A 21637-nucleotide genomic window follows, 5' to 3' on the forward strand; every position below is an offset into this window, starting at 1 on the left:
TACCTGTGAGAGACTTCGAATGGGATCCAGTGAAGCCGATAGACTTCTACATGCAGGTAGGAAAGGAGGAAGACAAGGGTTACGTTTTAGAAGTGGATCTGGAGTACCCAGAGCGCCTGCACGACGAACACAATGAGTTCCCCTTAGCACCAGAAGCGATAGAGATACCATTTAAGCAGCTAAGTCCGCTGCAAAAGCAAATGTGCCCTGGTTACAAACCGTACAGGAAACTAACTATGAACCTGATGGATAAGAAGAAGTATGTGGTACATTACCGCAACCTGCAGTTCTACGTGCGACACGGAATGCGCGTAGAGAAGATCCACAGAGTCCTAAAATTCACGCAGGAACCCTGGATGCGCCCCTACATTGACTTTAACACGCAAAAGCGTACCGCAGCGAAAAATGACTTCGAGAAAAATCTCTTCAAACTGATGAACAACAGCGTGTTCGGAAAGACAATGGAGAACATCCGCAAGCGCGTAAGCGTAAAAATAGTCAGCACCAAAGAGGAAGCAGAAGCATACGTGTCACAGCCAGGCTTCGTTAGATACGTAGAAATGCTGAACTTCTACGTGATTCACATGAAAAAGGCAAACCTCTTACTAAACAAGCCCGTTTACACAGGCTTTACGGTGCTGGATCTATCGAAGCTGCTTATGTACGAGTTCTACTACGATAAGCTTAAGCCAAAGTACGGAGACCGCTGTCGCCTCCTGTACACAGACACCGACTCCCTAATTCTAGAAGTGCAAACGGAAGACGTTTACAAAGACTGCCTCCCCGACATAGACGAGTACGACACCAGCGGTTACCCGAAGGAGCACTTCCTTTACTCTGCGAAGAATAAGAAGGTAATTGGGAAGATGAAAGACGAAATGTTAGGAAAACCCATAGTAGAGTACGTGGGTCTGAAACCAAAGATGTACAGCGTGCTAAAGTTAGACGGCGTAGAAAAGAAAGCTAAAGGCGTAAAAAAGTATGTGGTTAAGAAGGACATTACGCACGAGTCCTACCTCAACGTATTACGAACACGCAAGGAACAGCGGCATAAGATGAACAGCCTGCGCAGCTATGGTCATCAGATACATAACGTCACGCAGGAGAAGGTGTCACTGTCTGCATTCGACGGTAAGCGATGGATGTGTGATGACGGAGTGCATACGATAGCATTCGGACATCACACGATAAGCAGTTCTTCTTTGACGAACCCACGTGTGGGGCCATCGTGAAGATAATACGAGATGGGCTGACCCTTCTTAGCTATCGCACTTCGGATCTGGTAAGTTTCCAAAGACCAATTAGGATCCGTAGCTCTTTTGGATCCTCCTTCTAATTCACCCGGCTCGTAGAGATATCGAACCGTGACATTACCTAATTTTTTTCATGGGGGAAGACCGCCCTCGAACTTCTGACGTAGGACTTGTGTTCCACGTGTTTCTTTTTTATGGCATCCTTGGGTTTTATTCCCGTAGCCCTGGCCGCCTCGTTGTTCAAAGCCACGATGACCTGGGGGAGCCTCTGAGTCCATTCCCTGTTGCGTTTGGATGGATCTTCCAGCTCTTTCCAATACTGGTATCCAAAGAGACGCTCGGCCAAGGTTTTATTGAATCTTTCGACAATGCTCTGACCCCTGTGGTACTCAGCTTCGGCTCTCCTAATCTTAGTGCTGTGGTCTTTCAGGGTCTTAGTAACCGCGCCCATGAACTCTGCCCCCGCATCCACTTGCAGCAGCTTAGGCCATTTCAAGATGCGCTTATAAATCCTACCTAGGGCTTCTGCGACTTCCCCAGAATCCTTGCTGGTTATGGGTTCGGCGTCCTTGTATCTGCTTGCGATATCAACTACGGTCAAAGCGTACCTATAGGTCTTTCTTCTCACCTTGTCGTGCGGTAAGAAAAGCAAATCCGCCTGATGAACTTCATTGGGGGTATTTACGGTGAAGCTGGGCCTGGGAATGTACTTAGGCACGGGAAGATAAACCTGCCAGAGGGTTTGTTTTTTCAACCAGTTCTTAGCTGTTTCGTCTGATACCCTGGCCGCGGTCGCGAGTTTCTTGATAGCTGGCGCTCCTCTCCAATAGCCTTCCGGCCCATAGTAAATCCTTTTAAGTTTGTCCTCTACGCGGCCCATTATATGAATTCCAAAACAAGATTGATCTTACGTCCGTTAAAATCCACCGTCTTTCCGTCCACCTTAATGGTGATGTTTATGCTTTCTACCAAATTAGACAAGTCATAGCTCAAAGAAATGGGAGTGTATTCTACTGGGTCAAATGGATTACCTTGGGGCAGAAACTTGGACATAAGAGAAGACTTTTCTCCATTGTTGTAACTATGAACCAAGTCGCAATAGACTTCGTAAGAGGATGCGACTTTCCATTTCACATCATATGTATTGCCGCTATTTATCGTGGTACTAGTAAGGCCCAGGAGTTCTACCAATGAACTGTCCTTTAGATTGGCGCTCCCATTATTTTTCTTGAATGTCATTTCATGGGGTAATCCTGTGGTAAGAGTGTATCCATGCTTCGCTAGCTCCTTAGCCAGTGTTATGGGGGTGTAATGGGAATCTGGTATTTTTGGTTTGGTGCCGGAAGTTCCGATGACAAAGCCATTAATTAAATTATACCAAGAATTGTACAAAGAGCAACTAACCAACCGAACCCTTTCCGCGCGGATGGGAGGATTCAGACAAGTGGTAAAGTCATTCTTGTCGCTTTCCAAAAAGACGATCATTATATTCTAGGTGCCAAAGGCGCCACTAGAGGCTAAGCGTAGCTTAGACTAAGTACGCCAAAGCCACGCCTCCGGCCAGCCCTGCAACTCCCACAAATACCAGCTCATTGTCTTTTTGTTTCTTAGAAGGCTGGTAGTAATTCTTGAACTGAGGCCTTTTCATTCTAAAGTCGGGGTGTGCTTGCGCATAAAGTTTGAAGGCGTAGTCTGTGTTTTCGAAGTTCTTGTCTGCCTGCATCTTGTCTTGGTAATTCTTATCCAACCAATCCCTGTAAGCTTGTCTTTTTTCATTCCAAGCCGCAACGTCCCGCTGATATTTCTCCAGCGCTAAGTCGTGTCTCTTTCTTTCGGCGGCACCGCTTTTGTCGCCTCTAACTAATCTATCTAAATATTGACCACCATAATTAGCTCCAGTGAATGCTAAAGCTGCAATGACTCCACCTGCGACTAAGCTAACCATTATACATTAGGTAGGTACTTTTCCTTCCGTAGGTAATCCTTTACCATGATAGCCCCGCCAACGGCAGCGGTCATCTTAGCAAAGTTAGCGAAGCTCTTGCTTGGGTCTTCAGTAAAGTCTTCTTTGAGCACTTTCTTACCTACCCAACCAATACCCGCAACAATAGAAGTAATGATAGCTGCTTCTTCAACAGTTTTCAACAACGCGGTCGACATTATATTACAAAGCGAGAAGGAAAATCTAGGTCGCCACGGGTGATAAATCTACTCCATTTCAGGAATCTTACTCTTTTTCGTCTCTACAGGTGCGTGATATGTTGGCGGCACATGCACGGCCTCCCACTTTACTTCTGGCTTCATATTCCACCATTGTAAGTAAAGGCTGCCCGCTGCTATAACAATTCCTAACGCACCAATGACGTACCCAGGATTAATGGAGGATTCCTTTTCGTCCTCCACCTTTTCCACCTTCTTTGCTTTGTTCTTCTTATTCATCTCCGCGAGCTTCTTTCCCGCGGCAACTCTGCCTGCAGATTTAGGCTTGGTAATCTTCTGCTCCTCCTGAGGTTGTTCTTCGGTACCACTCATCTTATACTAAGGGACTTGAAGGACTTGACAAGTAACTTGATGACGACTTGACAACGACTTGACTAAGTACTTGAGAATGACTTAAGGACGACTTGACTAAGTACTTGAGGTGACTTGACAACGACTTGACTAAGTACTTGAGGCGACTTGATTAAGTACTTGAGAATGACTTAAGGACGACTTGACTAAGTACTTGAGGTGACTTGACAACGACTTGACTAGGTACTTGAGGCGACTTGATCATCAGCAAGTGCTGCCTGAAAGACCTTTTCAACTTCTCTGTCCTTTTTGAAGTCCTTCCAAGATGTTCCGAAGGAACCTAGTACCTCCTTCAAGTCGACGTGCTGAGCTACGTGAAGTGCCGCAGAGGCGACCGCCATTAACTTACCGCACTTCAAGGACAACCAGCCGCAGGTTATCTTAAGTTCTTGGGCGATAACATAGTCCTCGCTTATGTCCTTCTGTAGTTGCTCCACGTCGTCTATAGGCAGTGCAAGTCCAAGCAATTTAGTGGCAAGTCGGATAGCGGAGTCTGCTACGGCGTCCGTGGTCTTACTTGCAAGGGCAGCCTCGTACCTCTTATGGAACTTCTTAACTTCCTCTTCCGACAGCTTATTAACCTGCTCATGGGTAAGTTCCTTACCTATCATTTCTTTACACTTCCCAGAAGACACAAGAATGTTAAGTTGTTCCTTGAGGTTACTTTCATCTAACTGTGTGGGGACTTCATCTATGAGCTGCTCAATGTCCATATATGTTAGGAATCATAGATTCCAACCTCGTACGGAAACCTCAAAGAGAAGATCATTTTGGAATGTTGGTGCGTTTTTAAATGCCGCATGTATTCGTGCAGCTGTTCCTTGCTTATCTCGCCGCCGTAGTCGCTTAAGATGGTTTCCAGGTCAGACTTGCTCGGAGTATAAAATACTACGAGAGAGCCTATGTTTTCCCTGAAGGGCTTAGAGACACTGGTAAGCTGCTGGGAAAGCAACCAAACGCTGATATTGTCGTGTCTGCCGCTGAAAGCGAGCTTCACTAATTCGGAGGTGCGCCTTTTTACGTCGTCCCCACAGGCAATGTCATCCAGTATGAGTAAAGTCTGCGTATCTTTAGGGAATTGCTTATGCCAGAACTTCAAATGGCTGGATAACTCGTTAGGATCTAAGATATCTACGAAGAAGTCGTCATCTTTCACTCCTATGCCTTCCCAGGTGCGGTTATTCACGTAGGTGGGACAAAGCAGCACTATGTAGTCAAAGCGGCATCTAAAGGATCCTAATAGCTGCTCTACCACGAACTGGGTCTTTCCGCAGCCGGTGGGTCCTACTATCAGAGCGTTACAAGGAATATGGTTCGGATCCATTATATATACGATGGGCCCAGTGGAAGCAGTAAGAAGGATTGTCGCCGACGCAAAAGATAAAAGAGACACCATAGAAATGCAAAGGGAAGAGATAGACCGGTTAAAAGAGCGCGTACAGGAATTGTACGATGAAATGTGTGGTCTGAAGCGTGCAGAACGGTTTGGCGCGCTTTTGACAATGGCGACGTGGGCTAAGGAGTCCATTAAGGACTTCATTCGATATCCCCCATAGATATATGGACTGCATTACGTGCGAACTACCTGCTGACTGCATAATCCCTCCACCGATACCCAAACCGTGTAAAAAATACACCTGCCGTCACTGTAATAAGGTATTCTCTGAAGAAGACTTCGTTGGACATTGGTGTCCCGCGGATACTAAAGCACAAAGGACTTTAGACGACGCTCGAGAAGAGTAAGAGGTCGCAAAGAAGATCTTACTAAGCCCCGGCAAGGGGAATTAGCATAGGTCTTTCTTTTTTATTGTTATTTTGTTAAATGCTGCAAAGAGGTCTCAAGTAAGGACCTATTTTTTATTGTTATTTTGTTAAATCGAAGAATGGTTAACATGATTATCTTTTTGCTGGTTTCAACGATGAGAAAGAATGATGCCTCATCTTTTAATGGGGGCTTAACAAAATAACAAGAAATAATAGACCCTATCCTAAAACCCTCTTACAGGGTTTAACAATTTAACAATAAAAAATAAGGTATATATAATGAAGTGCATGCAATGCGATAGAGCTTTTAGTAGCAAGCAGCGACTGCAATACCATCTTTCCAAGAAAGTCTGTCAGAAGACCATCAGCACTGTTTGCGGCGACTGCGGTAAGGAACTGTCCACAGTACAGGCCCTACGATATCACCGTGAGCATAGAGTCTGTCTTAAGGATCATTGTCGTCGATGCGATGAACCCCTCTTTGAAGAAAACTGGCATAAATACCGCTGCCGGCGTTACCACCTTGAAGAAGTAGTCTGCGAGAACCACGGAGACTTAGCAGAGCGATGTTGCCCCCTTGAAACCAGCCGGGAACTTACGCGGCGTAAGAAGGAAATAGACCAAGTCTTCGTATGCTTCGACGACTACGAAGGGGTAAGGTGGGAGAATAGGGAACACTGGGATGGTATCTGTGACAAATGCGGTTGTCAACGCAGCGGACAACATATTTGGTATTGCCTGTACGACGGCCCCAAGCCCTTAGACCACTACCTTGCGATACGAAAAGAATGGTCTAATATAGGATGTTACCTTACGTCGCAGCATTCGCAGGAGGAGCCTTGATTACGATATCGATCGATCTAATGCCAGAAAAAATAAGGTCCGACGTAGCAGACCAATACCTCGAAGCCCACAAGGACGATTAATCGCACAATGGATTAGCCGCCACCGTTCTTTCAACGTCGAACTTCCATCGACCGTTGGCTTTACCATAGCTACGTATGTGAGTGTACTCTTCACCTTGCAGTACGTACCGTACGCAGTCAGGAGCCCATAGACTGTACTCTTGACCACCGTCTTCCAGGACTAACCTTAAGCGGTTGATGTCCTCGAAGACGACGTAATTTTTTATTTTGTATGAAATGCCTTGTATTAATTCGCGCCAGTGAGTTTGTTCAACTATCATTATATTTATGAAATATCTTTCGGTGCGTTTGTAGCGTCTCCTGTGACTTGAAAGCCTTAACGCAGCCAGGACAAGGTATGCGAATGCCGTCGACGTAACGGTCGATTTCCCTGCAGATCAGATCGTAATCGTTGCAAACCATCGTAAGATAACCATTCATTTCATATTGCGTCAATACCGCTTTTTGTTTGTCGGACAATACGCCGTTACCCTTTGGCGTCTTCAGTTCCAGACATAACCCATTGTATTTTTTATGGGAGTTAAGAATTAGGATGTCGGGTTGACCTGCCTGGTGGCCCTTTTGCCAGCACGTTATCCTTTTACTGGTGGTATCTTGCAATTCCCCGAGTCCAGGTGCTAATAACAGCGTAGGGTGAAACCGACGCATGTAATCTACGACTTTCTTGTGCAGGTCGAACTCGTTCTCGATCTTGAAGACTAACTTGTTTGGACCATCCAGAGAGTACTTTCCTGTCTTCCTTAACGTTGGTAGGACATCCTCGAAGACCCAATCTTGAAATGCCTCTGCTGTCGGTAGCTTGGAGCTAAATATTAACTGATACAAACCAGATTCCGTCGCGTACAGGGATTGCGGGTGTGAACCAGAAGGGAGGCGATTCACCTCCAACTCGCTAAGCCTCTTCTTATGCTTATCTCGCACGTGAACTTTAATAGCATCTTTGGTGTCTGCGTAACCTAATGCCTTTGCTACCTCCTTTGCTTTAAAGTACAGCTTATCGCCTTGCACTATGCATTGCAGTTTAGTTTCGTTGTTTTCGAATACGCGGAGCATATTATACGTAAGGAATATTTTTTATCCTTTCGCTTGGCTCAAGGAACGCGAGCCTAGTAGGCAACGCTTTTTAGCTGATTCATTTCTACACTCAGTTGCGCGTCTGAGACTACGAAGATATATGCGTTGATCTTAGTAGTGTCGCTGGCATGTTTGGAGCGCTTGATCTCCAACGTAATGCCGTCCTGGGTATTTATCAGGCGTAAACCCTGTCCATGTAGGTCTTCGTCGTTCGTTGTACGCATGTCGATCCACAGCGCGTACTTATCCTTAAAGAATTCCTTTGGGCCAATTTGGTCACCAAACTTACGCGCGACTTCCCGGTACATGTCCTCGGGCTTTATCCCTTGTGAGTAAACCTTATTAGGCACTCCGTTAATGCTAACGCCTACGTTAGTGATGTTAGGATTAAAGAACGCCTCAGAGTCACGCAATCCTGCCGTGTATGTCTTTGCGAACAGCAACATTATCCCTGTAAGGCTGCGCCTGGGAAGGTTAATGCTTTGGTTGATGACCTCTTCGACATTATTTGTAAAGCTGAACGTCTTATACATCACAACGTGGTCGTAAAGAAAAGCCTTGCCGGAGCTGTATTCCATACCGGCGCTACGTGCTAAGTCTTCGCTGTATACCGTTTCATACTGCAGCTCTAAGTTAGTAACGGAGTATGGGTGGACGGCTGAGGAACTTACATCTTTTCCTTGCAGGATGTTCGTAGTATCTGCTAGGGTCACTTCGAACTGCAGCTCGCTTAGCTGCCTTGGGTAGTATGCACCGTGGTTCGTAATAACTTCAAAGTCCAAAGGAACGACATATTTAGTGCCATAAGCCGTCTTTATTTCGTCTTCTCCCGAGGCGCTGTCGGTTGCGCTTCTTACCTTGCGTATGGCTTCGCTGGCGATTCCCTGCTCTATCCTTTGCGCGCGGTCAAATGCAGTCAACCATAAGTCTTTGTACGTGGTATACAGATCGTACCTATTTAAGTCCAAGAGGGATTCCCCTGCGAACTTCACCCGCATCTTTGAGACAATGTTGCGGCCAAGGTCGTTGACAACGTGACGCGCGTCCGCAGTGCTTGGTTGTATTGCTAGGTCAAACCTTAGCGCTAGGGTGCCAGGAACCAACACTAGGTTATCCGTTAGGCGGGGCACGCCTACGTACAGGGTTTCCCCTGGCTTAGCGCTGCTGGGGGTAAAGGTAGCCCGGTGAAAGGTGCGTTCTGCTTTCAGCCCGCCAACCTGCTTAGGTAATACGTTGGGGTTTAACTTTGGGCTTATCATATATAATGGAAGTAGAAGGAACGGATTTTGATCCCGCCACCGAAGAAGGTCAAGTCGACATTAACGACGATGAATACGAGTCTTTACTACCTAAAACCAACGACCCCACGGAATTCCGAGGTAACATGGTGCGTCGGTTTGGAAAGAGAGCCCGCGCCGGCTGGATGGCTTTCCTAGACAAATACCGCACTAAGAACCCAGGCAAACCCATACCAGAATACATAAAGCTCGATAACATCGACTTTGGTAGTAAGACGATGATGAAACCTCCTAGGAGCAAAACCGCGGAAACCAGCTTTGGTCCGGACGGCAACATCCCCGAAGCCCCCGGCGCTGCATGGCTTAGTAGGGTTCAGGAACAAATGGACGAATCCATGGAAGAAACCCCGGACGACTTTGATAGGATCAAGGAAGAATTCCCAAACTGGGATCCAAACAAAGTCCAAGTAATGTTTGACGCGGATAACGAATGGGGCAGGGAAGTCGTAGTAGCAAGGTTAAATAGGTCTAATGCTCATCCATATGTCATCAGGGACATAAATGGTAAATACTACGCAGATAAAAATATTCCTCCAACCCTTAGAAAGACATTAGGAGAACCCAACTTACCCGAAAGAATGAGAGAAAATAGTGAGAATATTGACGAAGCCGTCGAAAGAGTTAAGACCATAATGCAGCGGCAACAAAAAGGTCTTGAGGCGATAAGGGAAGTAGAAGAGCTAAAGCAAGCGATGGAGGAAAGGGAAGCAGATTACATACGGCAAAACCGACTACTCCTTGATGCTCAAAAGAGAGAACTTGACGACAAGAATCAACGCATATTAGAACTTAGAGAACAAAGAGACATTTCTCTTCGCGAAAAAGACAGCGCCCAAAGGGCATTCAATCTCGCCCTGCAAGGCCTGGATATAAGCAAGGAAGAAGCCAAGGACTTACGTACCGCCATAGAGGGTTCTTTGGTGGAGCGGCGGCAGTTAGTTGCTGAAATCAACATTAAAGAAGAGCAAATCCAGCAAAGAGATCAGGCCATCGAGGACCTGGAAAAAAACATATCCGAAAAGCAGGAAATAATCAATGACCAAACTCGTACTGAAGAGGAAAGGGAGGCAGCTCAAAAGGAAGTAGAAACCCTTCAGGAAAGAGTCGCGGAATTACAGGCGCAAAAGGACAACCTGGAAAGAGAATTGGGGCTTACCACCAAGGAAAAGGTAAAAAGAGCCCTCTTGAAGTATGGCGTTCCGCTGGCATTTGCGGTCGCTATTAGCACCGTAGTAGGAGTTATCCTATCCGCGCTTAAGGCTACAGGCGCAGGCGTAAAGAAATTAGGCAATGGGCTGACGGACTTGGGAAAAAAGATGGCAGCCGGCTTGCCTGGGCTGCTGGGTTCGGTCGTTTCCTTGGCGCTGAAGGCCGGCGGCGAACTGTTGAAGTTCGTGGGCAACAACATTTGGATCTTGGTTGTCGCTATTGGGGTGGTACTCCTGAAGAAGATGAAGGGTTAATCTTATCCTCGTGTATTACTGGTGGCTTATCGTCGTCGGGCGCCCGAGGCGTCCTCGACTTGGGATAAGTAAAGATAGTATTCGCGCCGCCTCGATAATGCGGGACTAACGGCAGCACGCTCATGGTGCTAATGGGTTTGTGGTTCCAGGCGGCATCATCGTTTTTATACACACCATTTATCACCACATAACCAAAGTTTGATCCGTCGCTGGTAACGTCGTCAGGAAACACCTGCAGCTTAGCATACTTACAGTTAACTACCACGTGAAACGTAACTGGTGTTAGGTTTTCACCGCTAAACTTGTTTGGCTCCATCGAAAAGTGAGCTACTCTCCTATTGCTCGAGGAAGTTCGATAGGGAGTTAAAGGCTCGTTATTCTCATCAACAAGCCTAAACCCCACGTTTGCGCTTACCAACGTACCAACGTTAACGGTGCAAACGACTAACGCAGGACCTCCAACTTCAACCCACATCCCCACATCGAACCACTCATGTTTGTTGTAACTCTCTGACCCTAGGTAGTGGAGGTAACGCATTTCGCTTAAATGTGGATTCATATATTTAAAGGCTAAGCACCGTAAGAGTGCTAATTGTCATGTGATTATAAGCCTTATTTCTCTGATCTTCTATGCTATTTATGCAAACGCTCCCGGTGTCGTCTACGCGTATCTGCAGCTTTACCTCCCCATGGCAATCGGCAACCATGTGTAAAGTCCAAACCGATAAATTTTCAGCGCTACTCGTCGGTGGTTCTGCGGAAAAGTGTGCTGGCTCCCTGTTGTTCGTCTTCGCGCGCATTGGCTGTAGTGCGCCGTTAACATCGCAAAATCGAAACCCAATGTTAGCATGACTCGCGGAACCGAGGCAAATGCTACAAAGGATTAACTTCTTCCCTGAGTAGTTCAAATTCACGGACATGCCCGTGACGTCAGCCCAAGATGCCTGGGTGTATTTTTTCTCGCCTGTGTAAGTCGTATAAACACAATCTACTCCAGCTACGTAGGGGTTGTTCATCGCCATATATAATAACTCAGACCAACACCCGCGGCTGCTAAGCCGGCTTTTAGTAAGTTATGGTCGTATTCCTCGGGTATCGTAGGCATAACATGGGCCTTCTTCGATGGTTTCTTAACTACGGGTAGCTTCGCTTCGTGTGACTTTTTTGGCTTCTCTACGAAGTGAGGAATGTTCCTAAGAGTGTCAGAGTTCACGTCGTTCACCCCAAACTTCATATCCTTAGTAGCTCGCTGCAGCTTGTTGTTATAACCCACAACGGAATTGGTGTTAATAACTAAATTACTTGGCATTAACCAACAACCAGGCGACAAAGCGTAATCCAGTCGCACTTTAGACTGCTGCACCGCTAATTGATATCTCTGCACCGACTTGGATATATCGTTCTCTATTATTGCAGACTCAAATAAAGTTAGGAATTCTTGTTGCGTTTCCTGTGAAGCGCCTTGGGATCCAACAATGGGGTTGCGGGTATTTACCTGCGCTCCCAGGATGCAGTACACGAATGCTTCAATGCTACGGTTAATCCTGGCTAGGTTCCTTAAACCTTTTCCTTTCATTAACACAAATGGATCCCAAGTGCCGGGGTAGTTCGTTTGAATTCTAGTAATTAATGAATTATTACCCTTATTACCACCCATATCACTGAACTCTAACTCATTACTTGGGTATTCCTGATGTCCGTAGTCAGCCGGCTTCTCACCATTGGCACCCCAAACGTAAACTATACCCAGCCCATGCGTCTTACCCTCCTTATAACGAAAGTCTTTTTGCTGTGGTTTGAACTCATTAATTAACCTTTCCAGGGCTGCGGCGTCATATCGGTTATTCATTGGATTAAATGCCTTATCTCCCGGTAGGGGTACGTTAAGCTCCTTCAACAACCTCCTTACCGTAAAGGCAACGTGAAACTGCATAATTGGAATGTGGAACATGTCCGCGGCAGCACCACAACCTTTAGTGGCAGCCCAGACAGCAAAGTTTAACTGCTGCGGCCAATATCGCATATTGGGTCCTGCTAACCATTCCCTGGCCTCTTTACCCGACGTATGCTTCAACATCGTCTCTTTAAAGATATTCCTTACTACTACGTTAAATGATTGTTTACCCACTGAAATCTTCAGGTGCGTTACCAGCTTTTCGAAGTTGTTTACACCACCTTCAGCATCGTAAAATGGGTAATCTTCCGTGGTTAACAATAAGTTTCTAGGAAAATTAGGTGCTTTATAAACGGGCTTATGAACGGGTGTTTTTGGGTGTAATTTTTCCAATCCCTCTTCCAAATCCTTATTGCTGTAAACTAAGTCATCATACTCTTTGAAGTAAATCCCGTCAGATCTGCTTTCAAACTTCGAGGTTACTGCTTTGGGATACAATTTCTTAAATGCTTCCCAATTCCAGTGGCTGTTATGTGGTTGCTCCTCTATGTTATTTCCAAAAGCGTCGTACATTAGTATATAATGGATGTTATACCATCAGCACCTCCGCTTTATCCTGATTTACCTAGGGAGGGACCTAACGAATTAAACGCCGAGAACTTTAGGCTCAATAAAGCAAACTTAATCCTGGCTTACTTGGAAGGGCAGACAAAACACTACGAAAAAGTCCGAAAAAAGTACGTCAGAGCCCGGAGTACGCTACATAAGATTGCGATAACTTCAGGATCCATATCTGTTGTGTTAACGGGCTCTGGCGTTGCTACTTCGCTTACTGGGCCGGGAATAATCGTTGGAGTTCCTTTGGCCGGCGTTGGGGCAACCTGTGGTATTATTTCTGCTGTTGCTACGGGTATTATGAAAAAGCTATCCACGAAAATATCAAAACACGACACGACAATAGCTCTGTCAAGGGCTAAAGTAAATACGATCACTGACCTTGTCTCAAAGGCTTTGCGTGACAGAAAGATAGACGACGTAGAATTCTCGCTTATCTTAGCCGAAGAGGAAAAGTATGAGAAATTAAAGTCGGACATAAGGAATAAAAAAACAGTCGTAAAAGATCTTTCCGAGGAATCTCGCAAAAAGATCTACCAGGAGGCAAAAGAAGAGCTTCAAAGAAAGCTTGCTCAGTAAACATCTGCTTCGAAAAGAGCGTGACGGGATTCTATTTACATATTGAACGTCAGTCTAGAAATTACGCGTAATATAAATTCAGTGAATTATTACGCGTAATATGAATTATTTGGCGAATTATTACGCGTAATACGAATTATTTGGCGAATTATTACGCGTAATATGAATCATTTAGCGAATTATTACGCGTAATATAAATTATTTGCATAACCTTATTTGGCAAATTATTACGCGTAATATAAATTCATCGTATGAATTACGCGTAATATGTTATTGTCGCCTCGGAATCCATCCTAACAGGGGGTGGCCGGGGTCTATTTCATAAAATATTTCGTAAATTACGTCAGGATAATAAGGAATATCCTTATCCAGCCGACAAAACATCCACTCGGCTCTGCTCATATCAGAAACCTCGGGAATAGACTTACCGGTAATTTCAGACAAAAGATAGGGAATAGCTTTGTAATATTTCCCTAGTTTTAATTTTTTCAGCGTTTTCCGTAGACTTTGCGGGGTTGGCTCTTCTAAGTGGTTTATAATTCTTTCCATTACTTCGTCGTCTAAATATGCCGGCCGTTGACCTTGAATGTGACTCATCCAGTCTCTGAAGTATTTTATTCTTTTGTATGGCGTCTTCTTACGACCTCCGTTGGAATAATATTGTTCCCTGGTAGCACAAGGCACGGCATTACGAATATTTTTACCGCACTCGTAACACTGTGCTGACGTGTCGTCTTCTATTTGCATTTTCTTACCACAACAAATATACTTATTTGGTGGTGGGGTAACAAACTTGGGTTTCAAGCACTTTACACAGAAATCATAAGCAAACTCTTTACATTCTTCGCACTCCATATATAGACTAACATATTTGCGCTGTTGCCCCCAACCACACTAGGAGTGGGGATTGTCCGTAGGTGGATTTTTGACACGGGTCTTGCCCGTGTTGAGATTGCGCTGGAACCCCCATTCCCTATACTACTGTATGGGAATTTTTTGAGTCTCCATTTACATTATTTATGTTTGAATTAATCACATCAGCACGCAATCAATAGAGTTATGGATTTCAGGATCGACCACACTAATGAACCAATCAAAACATGCATTATATCATGGGTATGTTATAATATAAATTTGTTTTTGAGTTCAAACTAGAACAAAAATATAATGATAACGGTTTGAGTGAACTTTGTATGAACTGAAAAGTCAGAAGCTACAATAAAGAAGTCAAAAACAAATAATCTCATCTTTTTTAATAAAATGCACAGCAAAATTTATTTTTCCTTGGAATTTCAAAAACAAAATTCTTATGTACAGAAGCTTTGGCATTATTTGGATCTTCATAACTTATGTATGTAAATTTCAATACAAATTTTGTCTATTGCCATACAGATCTTTATTCATTTTTTAAAGTTTCAAATATTCACCTTATGAGCTTTGGCTTTTCGTTATAATCAGAGGTGCCAAATTTAGTTCTCTAGTATGGAATGTTCTTCTACTGAGTGCACCTGAACAATGATAATGATGGTTTTCTGGCCAAATGACTAAAATATATAATGCATCAAAAGAAACCGCAGCTATATTTCTGATCTAAGGATAATTTGTCTTAGAAAAGTCCTAAATGAACCTTACCTTTTCTTTATTAACTGCCTTGATCGCCCATCTTGTCCCTGTTTCGATGTGTTTAGCTTCCTTGACGACCCCAAAACTACCTTTGCCAAGCATTTCACCAAACTCATAAATTTCCTCAATCTGTTTTTCGTCTTCTATTCTAGTGTGTTGTATATTCGTTCGCCATGCATTTGGAGCCTCCTTTCTGTTAGAATACTGGGCCATTATTTAGCCCAACACAAGAATATTTTCAAGGAAATATTTAACTAAATTTCCATGATGCACAGTACAAATGATTCTGGAAAAAAAGGACCAATCAATCAGTCTTTTCGCAGGCTTAGATCAGAACTTACATACCTTATGCTTATACGTCTTTGACATATTCTCGGCATTTTATTACTGCATTTTTAAAATTCAAGATAATGAAGTGCAGCATGGCAGATCCCTAATTTTTTTCAATCTCTGAGCTTCTAAAAGGGATTCATTCATGGCTTCCTACAAGGAGTACAAAATTTTTGCGTTTTGTTGTTGGGGCGCCGCTAATTCGCCCTGGTTGTTTTGAAGAACAATTCTGGAATCTAATGACCCTGAGTAAACCATACGTTCATTATTCAAGGCTTTAATGGAGTAGAAGAATTAAGCAAAGGGAAGCAAAGTTGTATCATATATCGAAACTTGATGCAAATGAAAGGCTTACGACAAACTTTTAAGCTTTTTACATTAAGTCCTAAGTCATAAGAAAAAGTAAATGAGTAAAAACAACACAGTTAATTCTCGTATAACAAGAATCACTTCCAATGAGATCATTTCAAAAGTTTACATTATCTGTGAATGGTAACCAAGGAAGCGAACAAGGGAAAAAAATCAGGAACACCACGGCTTTCGGACAATTTGTCCGAAGCGCCAAAAAGGACTTTGGTCGTGATTCAACTGAGCTATTAAGCTTACTTCGCTCACTAAAAACCTACCTTTTCGTAAATTAGAATTCTCCAGCAATTTATCTACTCGTTGTTTCATAGTTACCACCACCTTGGCAATCGCTAGAGCCCTGGAGCTCACAAACCAAGCATAAATAGGGAGAAACCGTAAAAGCCAAACTTTACATAACTTTGACAATCGCTCGCTCTCGATCTCGAACTGAGATAGACTGGTAACAGGCAGGTCCAGTCTATCGCGGTAATCATAACTAAGGGCGCCCAAATTATTTAATTCAAATCACAGGCAGTCCAAGCTCTGTCCCGAACACTGTCCCTCCTATAATGTTGTGTTGGTTATTTACGACTTAATGTAAAGCGCCTTTGGTTGTATCCATATAGAAAGGGCGCTATATAAATCATAACTCATTATTTATAGGCAACATTGACTTTATCCAACCTCGTTCCCAGGGCCCTAGAAGACCCTGGGAACGAGGTTGGCCATATCAGCGGAAGCTCGCGAAACGCAAGCGTATTGAGAACGAGAAGTAAAATCAGGAGGCTAATCAGGAGAATTTAGTTTAAAGCAGGTATTGGTATCTTATCCTAAAACGCCCGAAAAACATAAAAATACAGAATATTACCTACTACGTAACTTCATTCAGGTATTTACCTATGTTAATTACTTATTTTTCAATGAAATGTTCCTTGTTGTTAGCTTGAAAGTTCAGTTCTAGAGTAAGTTGCTTGTCACTTGAAAATGGCGGAATTCTAAATGTTGTAAGCTTGCTATCACTTGCTATCACAGACTTGATAAGGGGCGGATACAGCGTGGTGGATTGGGTGCATTTCCACCCCCCCCCCCCCCCTTTTAGAGTATCAGTGAATATTTTTAGGAAAAAAGAAGAAGGAATAATATATATAAATTTAGGCACGGCCTAAAAGCTGAGCTTCCAATAAGGCAGGGAGCCCAATTTAGATAAAACTGAAAGATGAAAATGCAATCAGGCAAAAAATCTTCAATTTTTTCTCTCCATCGAGATGATGATAATGTCCCCCATAACGAAAACCATGAAGCGAAAAAATGAAATGGAAATGGACAATATTGTTTTCTTCGCACGAGTCTTTCTATTCAACCTTAGTACTCTCCCACTTAGGAATTTTGTCACATATACACAACCCACCACCGTCCCCCCCAGGGGCTAGTTTTGTTCTTAAAAAATTCTTCGACGAAGTTTTGCATGGCCGACATTTTTACGCTTTGAATTCCTGGTGAATTTTACTTGAAAAACGAAAGATAACTGCAGATAATCCAATAAAATGTCAGGTTTAGTGAAATTTACCTTGGATGTCTTTCATTAAAATTCAAATTTCGGAGATTTCCTAAATTTTTATGGACAAATGATCACAGCAGATAAAGACAGACTAGAAAACTGCTCAAGAAAAGGTGAGCAAAACATAAGCTTACTTTTACTTCTTTTACATGACAATGTTTGGTTATCCATATGAAGAGTTTAGGTTTTTATACGAAACCATATTTTTACTGAAATGATGTCACAAGAAAATAAATTTATTGCATCATTTGCCAAAAATGTTAAAACTGGGAAAAGAGCCTGAATTCAACGACCTTCATTTAATAATTAAGTGAAAAGCAGAATTGCCGGAATGTTCCACTGATTTAATTCCTTTTATATAAGCCTTAACTACTTTTTGATACGAAAAGATACGGAAATCACGAACGACCGAAACGTTTTCGAAGAACAAAGTTTACATTCAGTTAAACTTGTCAAGAACAACTGAGACAAAATAGAAAATAATGCAAAATGCAATGCAAAATACAAAATGAGAAATTTCTTTGTCTTTGAATATCTGGTGTAATTTTACGTTTCATTCAATATTTAAATAAATTATCTGTAGAAAGATATGAAATTATTGAATGAAAGTCTTTTTTGTTTTGCCGATGGGATCCACCACAGGAGACAAACAAAGCTGCAAAAACATACGATAGTTGGTTAAAAACAACTGAATTGTTAATGATTTACAAAGCTAATAAAGGATGAATATTTGCTCTCCGGCTTATATTTCATCCAGCATTAAAATAAATTAAGCTTATCTATAGAAATACTAAATGTTTTGAGAGAAATTCTTTGATTTGTCATTGAGAAATTATTGTCAAAAAATAATAATATACGATTGTTTGCTAAAAAAACACACACCTGACTTCTTGCAGAATACTTCTTGATCCACCTTTGACTACATGAAAGTTTTTTTTATTTATTGTTGGTCTATAATTTGTCCTGAGGCGATTTTTCTGTGCAATTGAGAGCCGCATTTGCGAGTAGTTTTGCTTTGACATCAAGCGGATCCCTGTGTTGTCTACAGGGAAGTGAGCCATAAAAATCAATTAGATGGTTTACCATTTTTTCTTAAGTATCGTGTTCCACTCGCACGGGCCAAATTGTATCTAATTACAAAATATGAATCAACAACAACAAATATGCAGTGCACTGTATGTTATAATTTAATCATTTTTTCCCTTTGTACTGCAAAAAGGAGGTTCAAAAGAACTTTAGAAAAAATTATCCACCCCTCTTTTTAAAGTCCTGCTAAAAGTCCCTGTTGATGACTGGTAATTAAAAAAGGCATAATTTTTTGTGCGAGGTATAACAGGAAATTATCTTTTATGTTATAGATAATAGACTTGCAAATATCTTATGGCACACCAAAGACCTTTGGTTGATCAAATGTCAGCAATGAATCAGTAAGTACATTAAGCTTAACTTAACGTTTAAGTGCTTTAAGGACAGTGCCTACTAATTGAGAATCAATTATTTTTACTCGGGCTCGACCCGAGTAAGAAAATGCTGTTCATATTTGTACGTCAAATCTGCAATTGGTCACTCATGCGCAGGCACTATCTCTTAGTGCAGCATAGGCTCAGAGTTTTTCGATCACATGTCGTTTAGCTTAGTTATTTGTATTCTCAAAGAATTGATGTAAAATAATACAATTAACAGCAAACAGTCAAACCTTTTTCTCCTGATATGTATTAAAGTAAACAGAAACGCTTAAATGTACAATCGCCGTTCTGAATGAAAAGTAGATTGACCACCGGACATCACAAATTGCCGAAGTAATGTTCTTGTATGTTGAAATCTGCGAAGGAACAAATCTACACAATAGATGTTGCTTGAGACAACTAACGCAAATTCGCTCAAAATAATCAGTAATTTACAGACTTGAATGAAGACAAATTAGATAGCATTTCTAAACGAATTTGTATAAAATATTCACCTAGTTTCATAGTGCCGTGACCCTTGAAGGTCAAGATAAGTTGTAACGTAAACCAACGTAATACGCATAACACAACGCTTTTTGTTGATCGTCCCAACTGTATCATAACAGCCGATTATCTTGTATATTCAGTTTTGAGCTTGTAGGTCGAATGATTCCTGAAATAAAGCACTCAGCCCGCCCTTAACTTGAAAACAGAGAAAGCATTAGCAAATAGATCTTTCAATTTTACTAATACTTGACTCAGTTGACTCCATTGAAGTTTGAAGACGTCTTTCGTAGTTGAAGTTCAGACAGTAAATTCATCACAGAATTCGCTTCCAAACTCAACAAAATATCAAAGAACTAAAGAAGAGCCTGGGCAGGCAGGCAAGATGGCGGTTCGTTTTTGAAATTGTCCGTACTCCAAGTTGTTTAACTCCAAAAATATGAATTGGTGATCGGAGTAAAGCCAATTGATACGTTGTTATAAAAAAAACCTCTATGAGCAAGAGAAGAGTTAGGGAGCCAGTATCGTCGTCATCATCTTTGGAATTATCACCAGACCCGAAAACTTTAAAGAATGATGGACGATGAACAAGAAACGCCAACGCTATCGATGATATACAAGAAAATAACAGAGATTCAAGAAGATGTTAAAGCTATGAAGCAGGAAAACTCTGATATTAAAAAGATATATGAAGAGATTAAGAATGCTGTACAATTCCAATCTAATACTATTGATGAGTTAACAAGAGAAAATGCTCAACTCAAAGCCATGTGCGAAGAACAACAAGACGAGCCTGGTTACACTCAAAGTTAGAATGAATAAACTGGATGAAATACAAGATGATCTAAATCAATATCAGAGACAATATGAACTCGAAATCCATGGCATTCCAGAACAAGAAGAGGAAGATCTTGATGCATTAGTTGAAGAGCTAGCTAAAGCCATTGGAGTAGACTCGAAGAAAACGACATTGATATTGTTCACAGACTTCCATCTAAAGTATCTCCAAGACCAATCATAGTGAAATTTAAAAACTATGATGACAAGAAGAAATCTTTACGAAGCCAGATAGAAACTTAGGAATTATAAAAACGATTCTGATGGAGGGAAATTAAATGGAGCAAATAAGGTTTATATTAATGAAAACCTAACAAGTCAAAGGAGAAAATTGTTTGCAGAAGTATGTAAACGAGCCAAACAAAATAAGTGGCACAGTACATGGACCCTGGATGGAAAAGTATTTATGAGGAAGGAAAAAGGCGGTAAAGTTTACAAAATTGCTCAGGAGGCAGACTTAGAAGAGATTTATTTCAACTATTGAGAAGATAAGTAATATATTATTAAAGTAACTAGATGTAATTCATTAATGGATTTTATAAAATATATATTTTTTCAATAACCTATCTGTAGCCTAAATATGCAAATTAAGAAAACTTTGGGCGGAGTTGTAGACTCGGAGTCATTTTGTGTTGTTATAGTTTGCATAGTTGTAGTACAATAGCTGATTGTTTCTGAATTCCCAGCAGTATTGAAAAAATTCAGCTTGTCATCACTTTCAATACTGGCCAAACTCGTTCTCATTTGGACTATTGTTTTTGTTTTGTATGTCTAATTGCGGAGTTAAAAGTATTTTTGGTGCTAGGGCTTTCATGAACAAAAGGCAAGGAACTGTTTTCATTGGTCACGGATGAGCCTGAATACTAAATTTATATCACTCAATGTCCGAGGAATGTGCGACTACAAGAAAAATAGAAAAATGTAAATTGGCTATCTAAACATGGGGGTAATGCAGGGGTCTTATTCTTGCAAGAAACTTATAGTACACCAGATTTAGAAAACAAGTGGAAGCAAAGGTTCAGGGGGGAGGTAATTTTCTCACATGGAACTACACGTAGTCGAGGGTAGCCATCCTTCTAGGAGAAAGATTAGAATATCATATTAATGCTAAAATAATGGCAGATGGCAGATTGATATTACTGTTATGTCAAATACAAGGGAACCACTGCCTTTTGATAAATTTCTATTTCCCAAATGAAGAAAAAATGCAAGTTGAATTTCTGAAAAGTATCTTCGAAAAGATAGAAGAAATCGACATGCCGATAAATACGTCAATAATATGGGGTGGAGATTTCAATTTCGTACGGAATCTTGACCTTGAAACATCTGGGGGAACCCAAAATTAAAGTTTGGTTCACTTGAGCAACTTATGCGATATTTGGTGCATCAGAAACCCTGATTTAAAACATTTTACCTGGAGGGGGTATGGGCAAGGTAGAGCTTCAAATTGTAACGAATTGTTACATCGTCGATTAGATTTGTTTTATATATCAGACACCCTACAACCACAAGTGAACAATACTGATATAATTCCAGCTCCAGCTACAGACCACTC

General features: G+C 42.0%; 2 protein-coding genes across 3 annotated transcripts in view; one reads left to right on the forward strand and one right to left on the reverse strand.

The window, feature by feature from the left end:
* The window catches only part of LOC116300740 (serine/threonine-protein kinase 33), a 53048-nt gene extending 36842 nt beyond the window's left edge, over window positions 1–16206 (reverse strand). The window contains exons 1-2 of the mRNA XM_089031316.1: window positions 16017–16206; window positions 15070–15346 (exon numbers count right to left, since the gene is read on the reverse strand). Of these exons, the coding sequence (XP_088887442.1) occupies window positions 15070–15273 (204 nt within the window). The 5' untranslated portion in view covers window positions 15274–15346; window positions 16017–16206. The remainder of the gene's footprint in view (window positions 1–15069; window positions 15347–16016) is intronic.
* Window positions 16207–16504: 298 nt separating this feature from the next.
* Window positions 16505–21637, forward strand: part of LOC116300739 (CCR4-NOT transcription complex subunit 2) — a 95187-nt gene continuing 90054 nt past the window's right edge. For both annotated transcript variants that reach the window (XM_089030920.1, XM_089030921.1), the window contains exons 1-2: window positions 16505–16627; window positions 18655–18723. In XM_089030920.1, the coding sequence (XP_088887046.1) occupies window positions 18677–18723 (47 nt within the window). In that variant the 5' untranslated portion in view covers window positions 16505–16627; window positions 18655–18676. The remainder of the gene's footprint in view (window positions 16628–18654; window positions 18724–21637) is intronic.

The sequence above is a fragment of the Actinia tenebrosa genome, unplaced genomic scaffold, assembly GCF_029948245.1.
Source record: "Actinia tenebrosa isolate PJP-AT-01 unplaced genomic scaffold, QUT_ActTen_1.0 PGA_scaffold16__25_contigs__length_10494907, whole genome shotgun sequence".
Taxonomy (NCBI): Eukaryota; Metazoa; Cnidaria; class Anthozoa; order Actiniaria; family Actiniidae; genus Actinia; species Actinia tenebrosa.